General features: G+C 34.5%; 1 protein-coding gene across 6 annotated transcripts in view; it reads left to right on the top strand.

Moving 5' to 3' along the window:
• Positions 1–19,733, top strand: part of ZFAND4 (zinc finger AN1-type containing 4) — an 81,633-nt gene extending 61,900 nt beyond the window's left edge. For 5 of the 6 annotated variants that reach the window (XM_057531523.1, XM_007176303.2, XM_007176301.2 and 2 more), the window contains 5 exons: positions 6–153; positions 10,972–12,147; positions 12,660–12,714; positions 17,960–18,077; positions 19,205–19,733. In XM_057531523.1, coding sequence (XP_057387506.1) covers positions 6–153; positions 10,972–12,147; positions 12,660–12,714; positions 17,960–18,077; positions 19,205–19,340 — 1,633 coding nt within the window. In that variant the 3' untranslated portion in view covers positions 19,341–19,733. Of the gene's footprint in view, positions 1–5; positions 154–10,971; positions 12,148–12,637; positions 12,715–17,959; positions 18,078–19,204 lie in introns of those variants that run through there. The other variant, XM_007176302.3, reaches the window with a different exon arrangement.
• Positions 19,734–20,258: the final 525 nt, after the last annotated feature.

Genomic DNA, 20,258 nt, shown 5'->3' with positions numbered 1-20,258 from the left:
TGCAGTGGTGGTTCTGTGTATAATTTGCATACTGATGAAGATGAGGAAATTGAGCCTTCTCCTTCTGGGCAACAGATAATTGAAAATTCAATAACTATGAATAAGATGAAACTGCTGAAGGCTAAGATGGAGAACATGAATCTCAGCAAAAAGGTGAAGCTTGGCCAGGTCTTTCTCTAGTATATCCTTGCAGGGCTCACAGCATTGAGTCTGTTGGTAATTGTGGGGAAAAAAAAGATTTATAAACTATTATTCATTTCAAGTTTCTGGCCTCAGTTATTTATTGAGATATTAAATGTGGTGAATTGATTTTTTTAGGCCAGCAATGTATTTAATGTGATAATACTGCACTCAAAATAATTCATGATTTTAAAAAATTTCATAGAGCTAAGAAGGATAATAAAAGATAGCCTAACCTTAATTTTGCAATAGTTACTTTTTAAAATGCTGTTAATATTTACTTATTATGGATATCTCCACTACCTGGATGTTGATAAGGAATGTTTAGCTTTACTAGATACTGTCAGTTTTCCAAAGTAATTGAATGAATTCTGTCCAATAGTGAATGAGAGTTGCAATTTTCATGCATTCTTACCAGTATTTGTTATGGTCCTTTTTTATTTTTGTCGTTCTGGTTGGTGTGTAGTGGCGTTACATTATGTTTTGGTTTTTTTTTAATAAATAAATTTATTTATTTTTGGCTGCGTTGGGTCTTCGTTGTTGCACGCGGGCTTTCTCTAGTTGCGGCGAGCAGAGGCTACTCGTCGTTGAGGTGTGCGGGCTTTTCGTTGCGTGGCTTCTCTTGTGGAGCTCAGGCTCTAGGTGTGCGGGCTTCAGTAGTTGTGGTACGTGGGCTCAGTAGTTGTGGCTTGTGGGCTCTAGAGCACAGGCTCAGTAGTTGTGGCACGTGGGCTTAGTTGCTCTGCGGCATGAGGGATCTTCCTGGACCAGGGCTCCAACCCATGCCCCCTGCGTTGGCAGGCAGATTCTTAACCACTGCGCCACCAGGGAAGCCCTACATTATGGTTTTAATTTGCATTTCTCTGATCAATGAAGTTGAGCACCTTTCATGTATTTATTGGGTATTTGGATATCCTTTTTTATAAAATGCCTGTTCAGATCTTTGGCCCATTTTTAAAATTGGGTTGTATGTGTTTTGCTTATTGATTTTTTTGGAGATCTTTAATATTCTGGATATAAGTTTTTTGTCATATATATGTATCACCACTCTATTATTTTGCTTTTCACTCCATTAATAACTTTTTCTTTATTGAAATGTAATATGTACATAAAATAAAATTCACAAGTCTTTAATAGAACTTGATGAATTTTTACATTTCTATATAGTCATGTAGGTATAACTCAAATTAAAATAGGTGTAACTCAAAATTAAAATTTCTCTCCAGATTTCCTTGTAACCTTTCCCATCAATACCTGCCTTTTCCTACTCCCAGAAATAACTACTATTCTTACATGTGTCACCATGAATTAGTCTTTACTGTTCTTGAACTTTGTATAAATTATATATAATATACCTTTCTTTGGTCTGGTTTCTTTTGCTCAGCATAATACTTTTGCAGTTCATCCATGTTGTTGCATGTATCATTTCATTCTCTTTTACTACTGTGTACTAATCCATTGTATGACTATACAGGCATACCTCGGAGATATTGCAGATTCAGTTCCAGACCACCACAGTAAAGCGAATATCGCAATAAAGTGAGTCACACGAATTTTTTTGGTTTCCCAGTGCATATAAAATTTATGTTTACACTATACTGTAGTCCGTTAAGTGTGCAATAGCATTATGTCTAAAAAACAATGTACATACCTTAATTTAAAATACTTTATTGCTAAAAAATGTTAACCATAATATGAGCCTTCCGTGAGTTGTAGTAGTAACATCAAAGATCACTGATCACGGATCACCATAGCAAATATAATAATAATGAAAAAGGCTGAAGTATTGCAAGAATTACCAAAATGTGACCTAGAGACCCAAAGTGAGCAAATGCTGTTGGAAAAATGGCATCAGTATAGACTTGCTCAACACAGGGTTGCAACAAACTTTCAATTTGTAAAAAACGCGGTTATCTGCAAAGTGCAATAAAATGAGGTATGCCTGTACTTCGTTTCTTCCTTCTTCTTTTGACATTTAGGTTGTTTCTAGTTTTTGGCTTTCATCAACAAAGCTGCTCTGAACATTCTTATACATGACTTTGGTGGACCCATGCACTCTTTTCTTTGGGGCATATAGCTAGGAATAGACTTGTAGAGCCATAGGGTAGGTATCTGTGTAGCTTTAGTTGTTTTGCTAAACAGTTTTGTGAAGTGTCTGAACCAGTTTACACTCCCATCAGAAACAGGAGAGTTCCCGTTTGTGTCACATCCTCACCAACACTTGACATTGTGAGTCTTTTTTATTTTATCCATTCTGGTGGATGTGTAGTGGTTTTAATTTACATTTCTCTGATGGAGAATAATGTTAAGCTTTTCATATGCTTATTCGCCATTAAGATATTGACTTTTGTACCAACAGTCTTTATATCATGTGAATCACACTGTTTAAATACATCCTTTTTTTTTTTTAAGATACTGACTTCTGTCAAGTGCTTGTTCAAATATTTTGCTCATTTTTTAAATTAGGTTGTCTGCCTTTTGCTTACTGATTTGAAGGAATTTTTATATACTATGGATACAAGTTCTTGGACAGATACATGATTTATAGATATTCTAACAGCTGCTATTTCACTTTCGTATTTTTTTAATGAATAAATATTCTTTATTTTAATGTATTTTAACTTAACAGTTTTCCTTTTATGATTACTAGTTTTTATAAAATTTAATGAAGTTTTTTCCTACCAGTGTTTTGAAGACATGCTCCTGTGTTTTTTATCCAAAAGCTGTATGATTTTTCCTTTCTCATTTAGATTTACAATCCATCTGAAAAAAAAAAAAACCTCACAACTTTAAAAAACATATATAATGTAAAGTAGGATGAAGACAAGTTTTTTCCAGATGGAGTACAGTTGACCTAATTCTATTAAAAATAAAATTCTTTCCCCACAATCTTAAATGTTTATGTACCTAATAACAGAACATCAAAATGCATGAAGCAAAAGCTATAAAGAGAAATAGATAAATTCATAGTTATATTAGATTTCTAATATAACTTGATCAACTGTAAACCTATTTGTCCCTATTGACGTTTAAAGAAAGCTCCACCTAACAGCAGAATACACATTCTTTTTAAGTGCACCCAGAGCATTTACTAAGATAAACTGTATTGTATGCTATCAAACAAGTCCCAATAAGTTTTAAAAGATTCAAATCATACAAAAAATGCTCTCTTCATAGTATGAGTGTGTTTCATGTTTGGTAATTGTAATCATTGTTGCTTTTGTTGTGGTCATCCATTTACAATGCTTGGTGTCAGTTTATTTATCTCTTGTAAAAATAAAATACAGTGTGTGTGTGTGTGTGAAAAAAAATGCTCTCTTATTACAATGGATAAAATTAGGAGTCAACAAAGATATCTGGAAAATCTAATATTTTGGAAATAACACACTTCTAAGTAACTGATGGGTCAAAGAAGAAATCCAAAGGGAAATTAAAAAGTATTTTACACTGAATAAAATTATTCTGATAATGTGGTGAATTTATTTTTTTTAAATATGAAATCAGTCTTAGAATGAACCACTCTTGGTTGTGGTGAATTTTCCTTTTTATGTCTTTAGATTAAATTTCCTAATATTTTATTTAGGATTTTTGTTCATCAGAGAAATTGGTCTTTAATTTTCCTTTCTTTTCCAACATACAGCAAGGTTGAAAGAATTTTACAGTGAACACCTGTTTATCCACCACCTAGATTCTATAATTAACATTACAAAATTGTTAATTATAGTAAAATAAATATAACAAAATTTACCATCTTAATTTTTAAGTGTACATACAGTTCAGTAGTGTTAAGTACATTCACACTGTTGAGCAACCAATCTCCAGACTTTTTCATCTTGAAAATGGAAACTCTATACTCATTAAACAACTCCCAATTTCTCTACACCCCCAGCCCCTGGCAACCACAATTCTACTCTCTGTTTTCTATGAATTTGACTTTCTTGAACCTCATATGAGTGAAATCCTACAGTATTTGTCTTTTTGTGACTTACTTCACTTAGCAATGTCCTCAAGGTTCATCCATGTTGTAGCTTATGTCACAATTTCAATACTTTTTAAGGTTGAGTAAATATGTATATACAACATTTTACTTAACCATGCATCTGTCAATGGAGACGTGTTGCTTACACCTTTTAGCTATTGTGAATAATGCTGTTATGAACAAGGGTATGCAAATATATCTTTGAGACCCCACTTTAAATTCTTTCGTAAATTTACCCAGAATTTTAAGATCATATGGTAATTCTATTTTTAATTTTTGGGGGAACTGCCATACTGTTTTTCATAGCTTCCAATTTCTTCATATCCTCACCAATACATTTTTTTTTAATAGTAGTCATCCTAATGGACATGAGGTCGTAGTTGTAGTTTTGATTTAGTTGTAGTTGGTCATAGTTGGTTTGTAGTTGTAGTTTCCTAATAATTAGTGACGTTGAGCATCTTTTCATGTTCTAGTAGGCCATTTGTATATCTTCTTTGGAGAAATATCTATTCAAGTGTTTTGCCCATTTTTGAATCAGGTTATTGTTTTTGTTGTTGAGGTTTAAGAATTCTTTATATATTCTGGATATTAGCCCTTTATGATATATATGATTTGCAAATATTTTCTCTTATTCTGTGTGTTGCCTTTTTACTCTGATGGTAGTATCCTTTGATACACAGAAGCTTTAAATTTTGATGTAGTCCAGTTTATCTATTTTCTCTTTTGTTGCCCATGCTTTTGATGTCATATCCAAGAAACCATTGCCAAATCCAATGTCATGAAGCTTTTCCTCCTGTTTTCTTGTAAGAATTTTATAGTTTTAGGTCTTTGATACATTTTTAAGTTAATTTTTGTATATGGTGCAAGGTAAGGGTCCAGCTTCGTTCTTTTGTATGAAGATACCCAATTTTCCCAACTCCATTTGTTGAAGAAATTGTTCTTTCCCCATTGAGTGGTCTTGGCATCTTGTTGAAAGTCATTTGACCATATATGTGAGGGTTTATTTCTGGGCTCTCTGTTGTAGTCCATTGGTCAATATGTTTGTCTTTATGTCAGTACCACACCATTTTGATTAGTGTGGTACTGACATAAAGACAGTACCACACCAACAGCTTTGTAATAAGCTTTGCAATAAGTTTTAGCTTTGTAATAAGTTTTGAAATCAGGAAGTGTGAGACCTGCAACTTTGTTCTTATGTGTCAATATTATTTTGACTATTTGGGGTCCCTTGAGATCACTTACGAATTTTAGGATGGATTATTCTATTTCTGCAAAAATGCTATTGGGATTTTCACAGGGATTACATTAAATCTTTATATCAGTGTGACTCATGGCTTACTTAGAAGCGAACCTCTTAGTTTACAAACGTGGAATATTATGTACCTTTTTTTAAGATATAAATTTATTTATTTATTTATTTATTTATTTTTGGCTGCGTTTGGTCTTCATTGCTGCCTGCAGGCTTTCTCTAGTTGCGGCGAGCGGGGGTTACTCTTCGTTGCGGCGCGTGGGCTTCTCATTGCCGTGGCTTCTCTTGTTGCAGAGCACGGGCTCTAGACGTGTGGGCTTCAGTAGTTGTGGCACGTGGGCTCGGTAGTTGTGGCTCTCGGGCTCTAGAGCACAGGCTCTGTAGTTGTGGCGCATGGGCTTAGTTGTTCCGCGGCATGTGGGATCTTCCCAGACCAGGGCTTGAACCTGTGTCCCCTGCATTGGCAGGCAGAGTCTTTTTTTTTTTTTTTAATTATTTGCTTTATTTATTTATTTTTTAAATTTTATTTATTTATTTATTTATTTATTTATTTATTTATGGCTGTGTTGGATCTTCGTTTCTGTGCAAGGGCTTTCTCTAGTTGCGGCAAGCGGGGGCCACTCTTCATCGCGGTGCGCGGGCCTCTCACTATCGCAGCCTCTCTTGTTGCAGAGCACGGGCTCCAGACACGCAGGCTCAGCAATTGTGGCTCACGGGCCTAGTCGCTCCGTGGCATGTGGGATCTTCCCAGACCAGGGCTCGAACCCGTGTCCCCTGCATTGGCAGGCAGATTCTTAACCACTGTGCCACCAGGGAAGTCCCATTATGTACCTTTTTATTACTGATTTGTAGTTTAATATCACTGTGGTCAGGGAACATACTCTAAATTATTTCAAGCCTTTGAAATTAGTTGAGGTTTGATTTGTGACTAAGCATATTAATAAATGCCACTTACACACTTGGAGAGACTGTGTAATCTGTCCATATATATAGTGTTCTGTATATATCAATTAGATAAGTTATTTGTGTTGTTCTGGTCTTCTAATTTTTGTGTGTGTCTGTTTTCCATCAGTTATTGAGAGAAGTGTATTAAAAATCTCCCTTTCTGGTAGTGGATTTGTGTGTTTCTCCTTTTAAGATGTTTATTTTTGCTTTATGTATTTTGAAACTCTGTCAAACTAGATCAAATGATCTAGTACAGATTTTATGATATCCAAGGAATTGTGATATCTTTCTTGTAGTTTATATTATTATAAAAATTATTATTTATTATCATTATAAAAATGTTTTTCTTTATGTCTTGTAATGCACTTGTCTTATTAGTATAAGCTACTTTCTTATTAGTGTAGCTGAGCTAGCTTTATTTTGGTTTATGTTTCTATTATATGTCTTTCCACTCTGTTACTTTCACTCTATGTTCCTATATTTAAGAATTGTCTCTTGTAGTCAGTACATGGTTAGTTTTATTATTTTTTAATCTAAACTGACAAGCTTAAGATTTTCATCTATTACATTTAGTATAATTACTGATACATGTGGATTTTTATCATCTTACTATTTATTTTCTATTTAACCACCTGTTTTATGTTTCTTTTTCTCTCCTTTTTTGTCCTTTTTTAGATTAGTCTATTTTTTGTTATTCAGTTTTTATCCTCTACTACTTTGTTAGCTACTTACTATTATACTAGCTTTGTCAAGTGGTTACTCTAGAGATTATTTGTACATTCTTGACTACTTATAGTCTAATAAAAATGACTTTTATCACTTTGCTTTTAATGCCAGAATCTTAGAACACTAACTCCATTTATACATCCAAACACCTTTTGTGTCGTTGTCATGCATTTTAATTTTACATATATTTTGAGCCCCTCAAATTGTTTTATATTGCTAATATTATTGATATTTACCCACATATTTACCTTTTCTGTTGCTCTTTATTCTTTCCTGCAATTACTTGCTTCATTTAAAGATTATTTTCCTCCCATCTGAATCTTTTAATGTTTCTTTTCATTTAGGGCTCCTGGCAATTAAGTCTCTTAGATTTTGTCTGAACACTTATTTTACCTTTTTTACTTTGAAAAATGTTCAGTCCTTCAGAAATGTTATACCCGTGAACAACCATGAAAATTTTACCTAGATTCACCAGTTAGCATTTTTCCACATTTGTTTTCTTTCCCTATTTCTTTTACCTGATCCATTTGGGAGTTAGTTGCAGATATCGTAACATTTCCCCCTAAATATTTAATTCAGTATATAACTCCTAAGAACAGAGCCTTCTCCTACATAACCACAATATAGTTATCACACACATAATTTATCACTGATACACATTACTTCATCCATATTCACATTTCTCCATGTCTCAATAATGTATTTGATAGCATTTTGTTTTATTTTGATTTTTATTTCTGTTTTCAATCTGGGATCCAATCAAGAATCATGCATTGTTGTATGTAGTTGTAATGTTTTCTTGGTCTGCTTTTATACAGAACTATTTCTTAGCCTTTGTTGGACATTCATGTCAGATACTTTTGAAGTGTAGGCCAGTTTTGTAGAATATCCTCAGTTTGAGTTTGTCTTATTGTTTCATCATGATTAGATGCAGGTCAAACATTTTTGGCAGGATATTATGTAGATGACGTATTCTTTTCAGATCAGCTCATCAGGGAGAACTTAATGTCAATTTGTAGTATTTTCATTAATTTTTAAAAGAAATTTTGCATTTTTAGTTGATAGTTCCCTTTTTATCCAAGAGTAGTTTGAGTTTGAAAAAATCCTGGCGAGAGAGCCTTTTTAATTTTTTAAAATTTCTCTTTTTATTGCATAGAAATCAGAGAATGTTATTTCCATATCTGCTTAATAGAATTTGATTATTCGTGATCTAATATCACTCTTTATGACTGTCCTTTGTATACTTAAGAAAATGGCTCATTCTCTGTTATCAGGGTAAAAGTTTGATAGCTGTCTGTAAGATTTGACATTATTAAATCGTCCTCTATTTCTTTATTTTTTTGTCAGCTTGCTCTCTCTTAAAATGAGAATAGTGATACGTGAAAGTCTGTAATTATTAGTGGGTTTCTGTGTATTTTTCTTTTCATCTCCCATAGTTTTTGCTTTAAGAAGGTGGTTGTGTAATTTAGTGCATAAATATTAATAACTGTTGTATTTTCATTATACTGCTAATTCTAGATGTTATAAAATGTTTCATCTCTGACCTTCAGCTTGAATTTTCCTTGCCTGATATCAGGCCCATAACCCTTGATATCTTATTGTTTTAATTTGCTTTGTGTATTCTTTCCCATGTCTTTTTTTATTAACTTTTGATTTACTTTGTTTTGGGAAGACCTTTTATATACAGCATAGAGTTGTTTTTTGCTTTGTGAGCCAATTTGAAATTTAAAAAAATATACCACTTAATCACATTCACATTTACTGGTATGACTTTTATATTTGGTCTTTTTTTAAAAAATAAATTTATTTATTTACTTATGGCTGTGTCGGGTCTTTGTTGCTGCGTGTGGGCTTTCTCTAGTTGGGGCAAGTGGGTGCTACCCTTCGTTGCGGTGCACGGGCTTCTCATTGCAGTGGCTTCTCTTGTTGTGGAGCACGGGCTCTAGGTGGGTGGGCTTCAGTAGTTGTGGCATGCGGGCTCAGTAGTTGTGGCACGTGGGCTCTAGAGCACAGGCTCAGTAGTTGTGGCTTATGGGCTTAGCTGCTCTGAGGCATGTGGGATCTTCCCGGGCCAGGGCTTGAACCCGTGTCCCCTGCATTGGCAGGCAGATTCTTAACCACTGAGCCACCAGGGAAGTCCCTATATTTGGTCCTTAATATCTTATTATTTTGTTATATTTACAGTTTCTTTATGGTCTGTTTTGTGTGTGTATGGGTATGTGAGTGTGTTGAGTGTGTACTTTTTGGTACTTCAGAAGGCTTTTATTTTTTGTTCTATTGTTTAACTTTATAGTAATATCTTTTATCATGTCCTTATTCTGCCTTTTCCATACTTAATTGTCTTCTCTTTTATTTTTAAAAGATATCTTTTGACTCCTACTTATTAAGTTATAATCAATGAACTTATTTTACTTTCTCTCATCTTCTTCCATTTTTAATATTTGCATTATTTCTGCTTTTTAAGATAGTATAACATTTACAACTCATTTTTCTAATCTTGTCCCCACTCTTAGTTTTAGGTCTTTAATTAAATATATTACATGCTTACTATCAGTCTTCTTACTGAAGTTTACCCATGCTTTTTGGTTAGAAGAAGCTCATCTCTAATAAATTTCTTAGGAAAAGCTTGTAAATACAGTATTTTCTGAGTGTTTGGATGTTTAAAACTTTTTCTTTAGCCATAACACTTAAAGGACAGTTTGGCTAGACATGAAATGTTTGGTTCATATCTTTCCAAGTTTCTTCTTTCTTTGGATTTTTAGCTCCCCTCTAGTTCTTGCCTCAACTGCTGTCTGCTGAATTATCTAGATTTGCTTATATTTCTAGGTTGGGAGATTTGGTATATCATCAGGTATTCCTTCCTTTTGTCATGCACATATCAGTTCATATCTTAAAGATAAGCGCTAAGGCTTCATATCTTTAATTTTCAATTTTAACCATACACCATAAATTGTTGTGATGCTTTTATTAAAATCTACTATATTGGGGACTCCTAGAGCACTCCTAGGTTTGATGATTTGCTTGAAGGACTCACAGGATTAGCTTATAGTTTTATTCATAGCTAAGATTTATTATAGCAAAAAGAGCGTACAAAGCAAAATCAGCAAAGGGAAAAGGTGCATGGGGTGAAGTCCAGAGGAAACCAAGCACAGGCTTTCCCAGTGAAGTATCATAAGATATGACTAATTACTCTGTCAGTGAGTTGTCAGCGCATGTGGAATGTTGTCTACCAGGGAAGCTCATTAAAGATTCTTTGCCCAGGGGTTTTATTAGGAGCTTTTCATGGAGGCCCCCTCTGCCTAGCATGTACCAAAATTCCAGACTCCCAGAAGGAAAGTTGATGTTCAGCATAAACCATATTGCTTGCACAAACAGTTTAGGCCCAATGAGCCACTCTTATCTGTTATGGTAGCAGGAAATACTACTACTTCTTGAAATACAAGTTCCTAGAAGCCGGCCAAGGGCCAGGCTTGCAAGCAGATCTTTTCAAGGATAGCAGTTTAGGTCTGTTAACTCTTTTTTGCAATAGCTACCTAGCCAAATACTTTACTCATCTTACTAGGAAAAGTTGTTGGGGATCTAAAATAGGTCAGCAATGTCATACCTAATATAATCAGTTTTCTTCTCTGCAAAACTCTGACAAATAATTAATAGTGATGAAAAATAAAATTATTTTTCTATAACATTCTCAGAAAATTATACTCAATGAAGGAAGATAGCAAAATTCTTCTCAATCATAAGCTTAAGATTTTAATCTTTTTAAACATTTTAGATTGAGGTAATCCAAATGCCAGTATGTTACAGAAGTAACCTTTTCTTCCTTCATTAATTTTTGTTAATGGGCAGAGAAAATGACCGTGTAAAGAATTATATATTGACTCTTTTCTTTTAGCCTAAGAAAGCTGTCAAGGTAAAACCTCGTCCACCTGTAGTTCCTCGACCTTCCAGTAGTTCCACGGCAGCTGCTCGCCACAGATTGTTAAGGGTTCTCCCCCACATTGGGCAGTCTTGTTTACCTTCTCCTGGGAACACATATCTGCCTGACTCAGCCAGCAATGCCATTTCAAGTTTGGCAGCTCTGCCCCCTGCTGATAGATCCATATCATCTATCGCTAGTGATTTTCTTAAGGAAGACGATAACTGGGAGAGTAACACACAGTCTCATTCCAATAGTGGCTTCAAACTACCACCTCAGATACCCGCTATGGAGTTTGAAAATGACAAAGAGCTTGCTGATTCTATTCTCCATCTTGGATCATCCCTACCTAGGCGGACAAAAAACTTTTCAGGAAATTTGTCATCTAATAATGAGGATGACACTGTTTTATTTCCAACTTCAGAAGAGTGTGTAACTGAAGAATTGCTTCTACCTGAAGTGGGTTCGTTTGCTTCCTTTACCGAAGGAAATGCTGATGAACAGAGCAGTGGCTTAGAAGGCACACGGAAGGTAAATCCAGAATCCTCACTCACTAATGGTGATAAAGGGTTGAAAGCTACAGAGCAGCATCTTAAATATGTTGCAAAAGTGTTGAGTGGTGAATCAGTAGAAGCTGCAGTTTTCGACCACCGTGAATTAAGTGCTCACAAGAATAGACTCTTATCACCTCTTCACTGTTCTGCACCAATGTCACTACATCACTCTCTGGTGAAACCACAGAGACAGTCCAAATGTTTTGAGTCTGGGAACCTCCAGTCTTCTGCTTCACAAAATGTGCTTCGGTCGCTGGACATTCGAAATATAACTGATTCTTCTTTCTCTAGGACTACTCGCTTTCGAGCTGTTAAAGTCGATTCACCTGGGAAAAGATCTGATATTATTTCTAAAGTTGAGGCTCGGGATATCACAGAAATGGCTAACAAGGCTACCAAAGAGCCTGTTGGTTGTGTAAATAACATAGGTTTTCTTGCTTCACTGGCCCGGAGCGCAAGCAGAGACAGCTTGCAGAGCACACGTGGGGCAGGCAGGCTTCGAACCTCTGGAATTGGGCTGTTTACAAACCTCCAGCATTTTCAGGAAGAAAGCCTTAGGAAAAGTTCTCCCCAGTTAGAACCTACAGAATTTTTTTTAGTAAGTATTTGTCTTTCAATATGTTCTACTAGTTATCCATGTAGTGATTCAACATAGTTTGTTTTTTGTTTACACATTAAATAAAGAGGCCTAAGGTTGAATTCTTTTCATAACTTTCTCTTAAAATGTTTATCAGTTTGTAGAAAATTTTTTGACAGTTGAATTTTAAATAATGTTTTAGTCCTAAATTGAGAACTGTAATTTGAAAGTAGCCTTGTGTAAACAGTTTATCATGTATTTTTAAGTACTAAATATTTTTATTAATGTTTTTCCTCAATAAGAACTTTTATTTGAGCCATCGAATTTTACTTTCTTATAGATAAAGAGTAAGTACAATATTGATGGATGTGACAATCAGGTTCCAAGTTAATTTAATTAAAAATAGATTAAATAATTTTAAATGAAAGCTCAGCAGCATTTTTATAATAAAATATAATTATTTCATGTTTGGTGATCTTTCCTTCTATTTTCCATTAACTCACCTCTATAGATGTTTTGTGTTTTAATTGTAGTCTGCCCGTGGTATTGGAATGAATGGAAATAATACAGCAGCAGGGAAAAGAGTAGGTAAGCAACAGATAATTTTGAAAACAATATAAGGCTAATAATCATAGCATTATGCATACTATGAATTTGAATTTTCAAAGAGAAATGAGAACATTCTCTGTGGTATGTACAGAGTAAACTTTCCCTAAACTTTGTTCCACTTAAGAAAATGATTATGAGAACTGACTGTAGGACATATTTGAAGAATCAAACAAAAATTGAAATTGAGGTCTCTGTTGTCTGGGAAAAGATATGATCTATGAGAAAAGATAAGATGCATGAAAAATTAACATGTCGTTCGCAACCCTCCCAGTCCCTGACCACTCTAGAGCCATGCTGGGTGCTGGATGGGTTTTGAGGAAGTACCCTAGAAAGGTGTTTCTTAAAGTCATGGTCCAATATCAAGGACAGTAGTAAGAGCTCCATTTGATGAACTGTTTTTTTCTGGATGAAAGAAAGGGACAGTCTCTTTGACTAGCCCTTTCCAAGGCATAGTAGCAGAAATGACTATATTCTTAGCACTCACTTCTACCAATAACACCTTAAAGGTGCACTGGGCAGCCATTATTTCCTAAGAAGCCATTACTATCATCATTTTTTGTGTTTTAATACCCAGACTAGAGATGGAAACTCTACCAAAGATGTACCACCTTTGTAGCCCCAAAGTTCTAAAGAATACATTATATATTATGGTTGCCATGTTACTTTCATATCTTTAAAGAGATACCTAGGGTTTGTGTCCACCACTGTATAAGGCCCAAGGTTCTAAAGTCTTAATATATCCACTTTTTATTTTTTTTATTGTGATAAAACCCACAAAACAAAATTTACTATCTTAACCATTTTTCAGTGCACAATTGAATGACATTAAGTAATTAACATTTTTGGCCAACCAACACCACCATACATCTCCAGAACTCTTTTCATCTTGAAAAACAGAAACTCTGTATCCATTAAACATTAACTCCTCATTCCTCCCTCTCCCCAGGCCCTGGCAACCACTGTTCTATTTTCTGTCTCTATAATTTTAACTACTCTAAGTACCTCATATAAGTGAAATCATTCAGTGTTTGTCTTTTCATGCCTGGCTTACTTAGCATAGTGTTCTCAAGGTTCATCTATGTTGTAGCATGTGTCAAAATTTCCATACTTTTTAAAGCTGAATAATATTCCATTGTATGTATATACAACTTTCTGCTTACCTCTGTATCTATGGATGGAGACTTGTGTTGCTTCCACATTTTACCTGTTGTGAATAATGTTATTACAGACACGAGTATACAAATATCTCTTTGAGACTCTGATTGCAGTTCTTTTGGGTATATATCCAGAAGTGGAATTGCTGGTTCATATGGTAATTCTATTTTTAATTTTTTGAGGAACTGCCATACTGTTTTCCGTAGTAGCTGTACCATGTCACATTCCCACCAGCAGTGTACAAGGTTTCCAGTTTTTCTACATTCTCACCAATACTTGGTATTTTCTGTTTTGTTTTGTTTTGTTTGATAGTGGGCATCCTAACAGGTGTGAGGTAGTATCTTATTGTGGTTTTGATTTGCATTTCCCTGATGATTAGTGAAGTTGAGTATCTCTTAATGTGCTTAACCATTTGCATATCTTCTTTGGAGAAATATGTGTTCAAATTGCTTGCCCATTTTTGAATTTGATTGTTTTTTGTTGTTGAGTTTTAGGTGACTCTATATATTCTGGATGTTAATTCCATATATATGATTTGCAAATATTTTATCCCATTCTGTAGGTTGCCTTTTTACTTTGTTGATAATATCTTGATGCACAATAGTTTTTAATTTTCATGAAGTTCAATCTGTCTATTTTTTCCTTTGTTGCCTGTGTCTGGTGTTGTGTTCAATATAAATTGTTGCCATATCCAGTGACATGAAGCTTTTCCCGTATATTTTATTTTAGGAGTTTTATAGTTTTAGGTTTACATTAGGTCTTTCATACATTTGAATTAATGTTTATATATGGTGTAATGTAAGGGTCCAACGTTATTCTTTTCCATGTGGATATCCAGTTTTCGAGGCACCATTTGTTAAAAAGACTGTCCTTTTCCCCATCGAATGGTCTTGGCACCCTTGTCAAAATCATTTGGTTATATATGTGAGGGTTTATTTCTGGGTTCTTTATTGTATTCCATTGATCTGTATGTCTGTCTTTATGCCAGTACCACACTGTTTTGATTATTGTAATGTATCTACTTTTAATGTTATAATTATTTTTCTTTGACACCTATTTAAATCTGTCCAGTCCTAACCCACAGCTCAGCCTCTTGGAAGTTTGTGTTGTACTTGTCCCATCTCTCTCAACTCTAATTCAGCCTACAGTGCTTTCTTCTCTTCTCGCTGCTCCTCTGAAACTGCCATTGCTGAGGTCACCAAAGATCTCCATAATTTCAAATCCAGTGGATACTTCTGTATCCTTATCTTACTTGATTGTTATGGCCTTCTTCTTGAAATAGTTTTCTTTTTTTTTCTTTTCCATTCTTTCTCCCATTTTATTTCTTTTTTTATTCTGGGCTATTACATTTTTGTAGATTTTTGGTTTTGTTTGTTTTTGGTTTTTTTAAGCCTCAGTTTTCTTTTTAACTTGTTTTACCAATCCCTCTGCTTGTCCCCGGGTGTATACTCTTTTGATTGATTTCATTTAGGTCAAGTCATCAGCTGCTACGTGCAGTGATGATTCTCCAAACTAGAGTTATGTAACTTGCCGCTGTTTTCTTTCATTAATAACTGTATCATTCTGAATTACCTAGAAGAGTCTGTGAAAGTTTTGGCATAAGTTTTGTTTAAGTGACTTAATCGAGTTCCTCCACTGGTCCTCTTTGCTTTTCACTGTAGGGTCTCCCTTGGAAATCTTATCCATCTTCATAGCTTTAGTTATCATTTTTAGGCAGATGATTACCAAACTTGCATCTTCAACACTGTTTAATACTTCGTTTGCTGCCTTATTCTGTTGGGTGAATTTTTATAGATTATTGTGTTAGATCAAATATTAGACCATACTTCCTAAATACTGGTCTAATTAGACCAATTAGACCAATATTTAGGAAATGCCAAACAAGTGAGTTAATCCAAATATCTTTACTCTCGTTCTGAAAAGCAACTCTTCGCATTGGCATTATTTTATTGACTTTTTCTTTATTCATATGTTCATTACACATTTGAGAGAAGGCTTCAGAGAGGAGTTGATGATTGATGGTATCTTCTTACAGGATGAGTAGAGTTTTACTAGGTTGACAAGGTCACTGGAGCATTTTAGAAGAAAAGACTGCACATGTGAATGGGTCTGGCACATCATTCAGGGTGGGTATGATGTGGCAAATGACAGAAAATGACTCTGGAAAGTTAGAAAGGTGTCATATTGGACATGTAAGACCTTGAATGTCAATCCATAGAAGTTGAATTTTTCCTGTTGGTAGTAGGGAACCTATATATTAGGGCTGGTTCCTAGCATGGAGTATATGACTAATAATTTTTTTTTTCTCTGGTTGGTAGAAGGATATATGGAAACCATTGTCATAGGAGAAGACTGCGGTTATGTTTCTGTGCCACCTTATTTCGGTCACTACTATGTTCTCTGTTTCTGCACATTCACAGGAGTTCTTGAATAAAAAAAAAGCTTGGGAAACATTGCATTAAGCACCCCCAAGCAAAGAAAAACATGAAAATATGACTACACTGGACTAAATTTTCGTCAACAGATTTTTTTTTCTACTGTTGTTTAAGGAAGAATATCCTAAGCATGAATTTCAAAGATAATTGCAATTAGATGAGCTTCAGAGGATATCTGGTAGTATATGCCTTTCCTCTGTGTCCTGTGCAGATGTTTGTCTTATTTTTATTATTTAAGAAGAGGAAAGTATCCCATCACCTTTGTGAAATGTTCTTGATAACTCTAAGTGCACTTGAAGAAGAAAGTGCTTATTAACTTGAGTTGGTGCCTGGCCACCATTAGGAGTCATATAAGTTAGTTTCCAGTTTTAGGCAATTTTTTTTTCCAGTTTTGGGCAAGATCTGGGACTGTATTTTAGACTAGTAATAAAGCATACTTAATTTTACTGGGCTTGTATATCCAGCACCCAATTTGGGTCATGGCAAAAGGCATAGTGCCAATTAATTGTAATTCCAACTTTTCAAACCCTTGAAGGATTTTCAGAGACTTTTAGCTGCCAGATAAACATTAAGCCCAGACCTCTCAAACCTTTTTCAGTAGTAAAAATAGGTATCATCTCTATTGGCACTCTACCATTTTTCTTCTCACTTCTTCCCTTTGTTTTTGCTTTCTTTGTTTGCCTCTTGTTTCTTGGCCTTTGGGTGCCACCACGCACTGTGTACTTACACTGTTAGTGTAACAAGTATGGATAGTGACATTGAGTCTCTCTGCTTATGAGTGGGGTTTGTTGGAATTCTGCTCAGTTCTAAAAGCATTTCACTTCGTATTTAAAGAAATTGATTTAATTCTTTCTCATATAATAGCAGGTGTGCTCTTATTTTTAAGGTAAAAAATCAAGTTGTTACAATAGCCCAGAATTTAGTAAATATTTTCTGAAAAGGTAGTAGTACTGTGAAATCGAGCAGTGTACCCTGTGAGTCACTATTGATAATATGATATTTTATATAAATATAACATTTAAAATTTTCAGAATGCTTTTGTATGTGAGAACTGAGTTGACCTTTAAACACTTAGAAACTTAGGGAGAAAAATACATGTCCTGTTATCGTAAAAATGAACAAATTGAAGTTTTGAAGGAATAAATAACTTGCTCGTGGTTTGATGAATTTAGTTTCTATGGTATAATTAGGTCTAAAAGACCAGTTTCATGATATTCTTGTGCTCCTTCTTGGTGTGAAAGAACAGGGTGATTGTAATACATATTATATTGTTCCTCAGAAGCCTCATAAATATGATTTTGAACCAGATCTTCTTCTTGATTCTCTGCCAAAGTTCAGTATACTTTAAATATACTGAGTGTCCTCAGAAATAATTAGAAAGGTGTTGGTATGTAAAAAATATAAGTCCTAAAAATATGTCTTAGTCAGTAGAAACCTACCACCTTAAAAAATATAACAGTTCTAGTGCATCTTTACTTGCAACTTTGTAAATAATTTTAGATATAAGAAAAAAGCACTAATTAATTTTTTATGGCTTAGAGGTTTGCTGTGGCAGGAATGTGTTTAATGTTTTAATAGTATTTCACATCTAGAATTTTATGTCTGTATTAATCAAGGTGTGCTTTCTCCTACAGGAGAATGTACTCATCACCTCCCACCCGTGAAAGCCCCTATTCAAACAAAGAAGAAAACAACAAAGCATTGTTTTCTTTGTGGAAAGAAAACTGGACTGGCTACTAGCTACGAATGCAGGCAGGTTGGCTAGCTGAAAAGCTGAGATGCTTTCTTTGTGGTGACCCAGTGTGGGGATACAATACAAAATGTTCTTTAAATTGCCTATTCATAACATCATTAAGATGATGTTCAAATAGCAGACCCAGCTGAACTCCTTATTGGCTGAAGTAAAGAGCAAGTAGATAGCTTATGTGTTTCCAAAGTCATGAGATCCTCCCCTGCCCTTTAAAGTAGGATATATAAACCAATGGAAGTGTACTTTCTTTGTTTTACGATAGATATACTTGGTTTCTCTTTGACTGTAGCTTGGAAGAACCCCTCCTCCAAGATTCTATTTTATTTTATTTATTTATTTGGCCGCTCTGAGTGGCATGCAGGATGCAGGATCTTAATTCCCCAACCAGGGATTGAACCCTTGCCCCCTGCAGTGGAAACGTGGAGTCCTAACCACTGGACCACCAGGGAATTCCCGATTCTGTTTTAAATTAAACAAAAAAGGACTAAATTTAACATTAATGTACTACAAATTATGATTATATGGTACACTTTTCAAAACAGATGAATAATATGTTTATAAAAATAATTAATTTTTTCCTACCCATAATTATCTTTTCATTAGCATTGCTAATATGCTCCAAGGATGGTGTCTGCCCTTAGGTTGAGGCCAGGCATTAAACAAAGCTGCTGCTTTTTAGAGTGTATTCTGTTCGAATGGAAACAGCTTATCTTGTTGCTAGAAGTACTTTAAAATCCTTTCATGGCATAGTTAGGTTTTACATAATTTAATTTTCTTATGAGACTGAATTTCTCAGAAATTCAGAGTTCTCCCAGGTTTACTAGATATAAGAGGAAGTGGTAGATATATTTATTGCTTTTTGCAGTTTTACTACTTCCTAGAGGTCAACAGCCTGTTTCACTCCAGAAGAGATTCTTTATTATAAAGTCTCATATTCATAGACAGTTAACCGGTTCTTTTTTTGGGGTGCTTGTGCTTGTTTATGAGTAGAAGGGAAATGTCAGCCCTGCACTTCTAAAGAGAACTAAAGGGCTCCTGCTGGACTACCTGAAATCAAGCTTTGATCTCCCAAAGAGATGAGGCTCTTGTAGAAATGTGACTATTCACATAAACTTTTTTTGTGCTTTAGATGTGGAAACAACTTCTGTGCATCTCATCGCTATGCAGAAACTCACAGCTGCACCTATGATTACAAGAGTGCAGGGAGGAGATACTTACAGGAGGCAAATCCTGTGGTTAACGCACCAAAACTTCCAAAAATCTAACTCTTGCTCTGCACCTAACTGTTCTGCCCGAGGAATCGTATTACAATGACAGAAGAAATATTGTTTAGACTGCATTATTTTTGTTCGACTCCAAAAGATTTGCCAAATAACAAAAGCATATTATGCATACTGTTGGAGAATGAGAATGCTACTGTATTTGACATCTTTATTCTTTGGTGAATCAAAAGTTTTAAAAGTAGTTTAAAAAACTTTATAATGATTTAGCTTTGTTATTGCATGTCATGTGTTAAGTATTTTATATTTGATACTGCAGTTTTACTAGACAAGTCTTCAAAAGATGCACTTTAGGAAGTTAACATTGACTATGTAACCAGCTTCCATGTTGTACAGAAATGAGCCTTCATGTAATGGCTCTACTCAAATCTACAATTTTTTTTGTGGGGGTGGGGTGGGTGGGGATTTAAAACAAATATCCCATACGTGAAAGTTTATTGAGTTTACTGGCAAGTTCCTTTTTATTTCAAGCTTTTTGTAAAAAAAGAACATTTGGTTTTCCAGTGTGGTTTTAACACATGTATTTGTTCCATATTCAGACTGGCATTCAGATATGTATCCATTCTATAAAACACATCATGTTAATCATAGTATATATTTCTTAAAATACTACTTTTTGAATGGTAGTTTAAAAATAGATGATGTCCCACTTGTTGCCATTAAATACAGAACCCAACTTTTCACTTTTTGAAAAATGGCTATACTGAAAACAAAATCTCACAGCTTGGTTTGTTTTTCTTATGTTGAGTGCTATTACCAGGAGAAATTCAAATAAATATTCAATTTCATTATGATTTTGATTATTTACAATAATTTTTCTTTTATAAATACTTTAAAACCGTTTAATTAAATAAATCAGTAATTTATTCTACTTGGAAAAACTGACTGTCAGTATAAAAGAAC

This window comes from Balaenoptera acutorostrata, chromosome 16 (assembly GCF_949987535.1).
Source record: "Balaenoptera acutorostrata chromosome 16, mBalAcu1.1, whole genome shotgun sequence".
In the NCBI taxonomy this organism is placed as follows: Eukaryota; Metazoa; Chordata; class Mammalia; order Artiodactyla; family Balaenopteridae; genus Balaenoptera; species Balaenoptera acutorostrata.
This window is presented reverse-complemented; position numbering and strand designations above follow the sequence as displayed.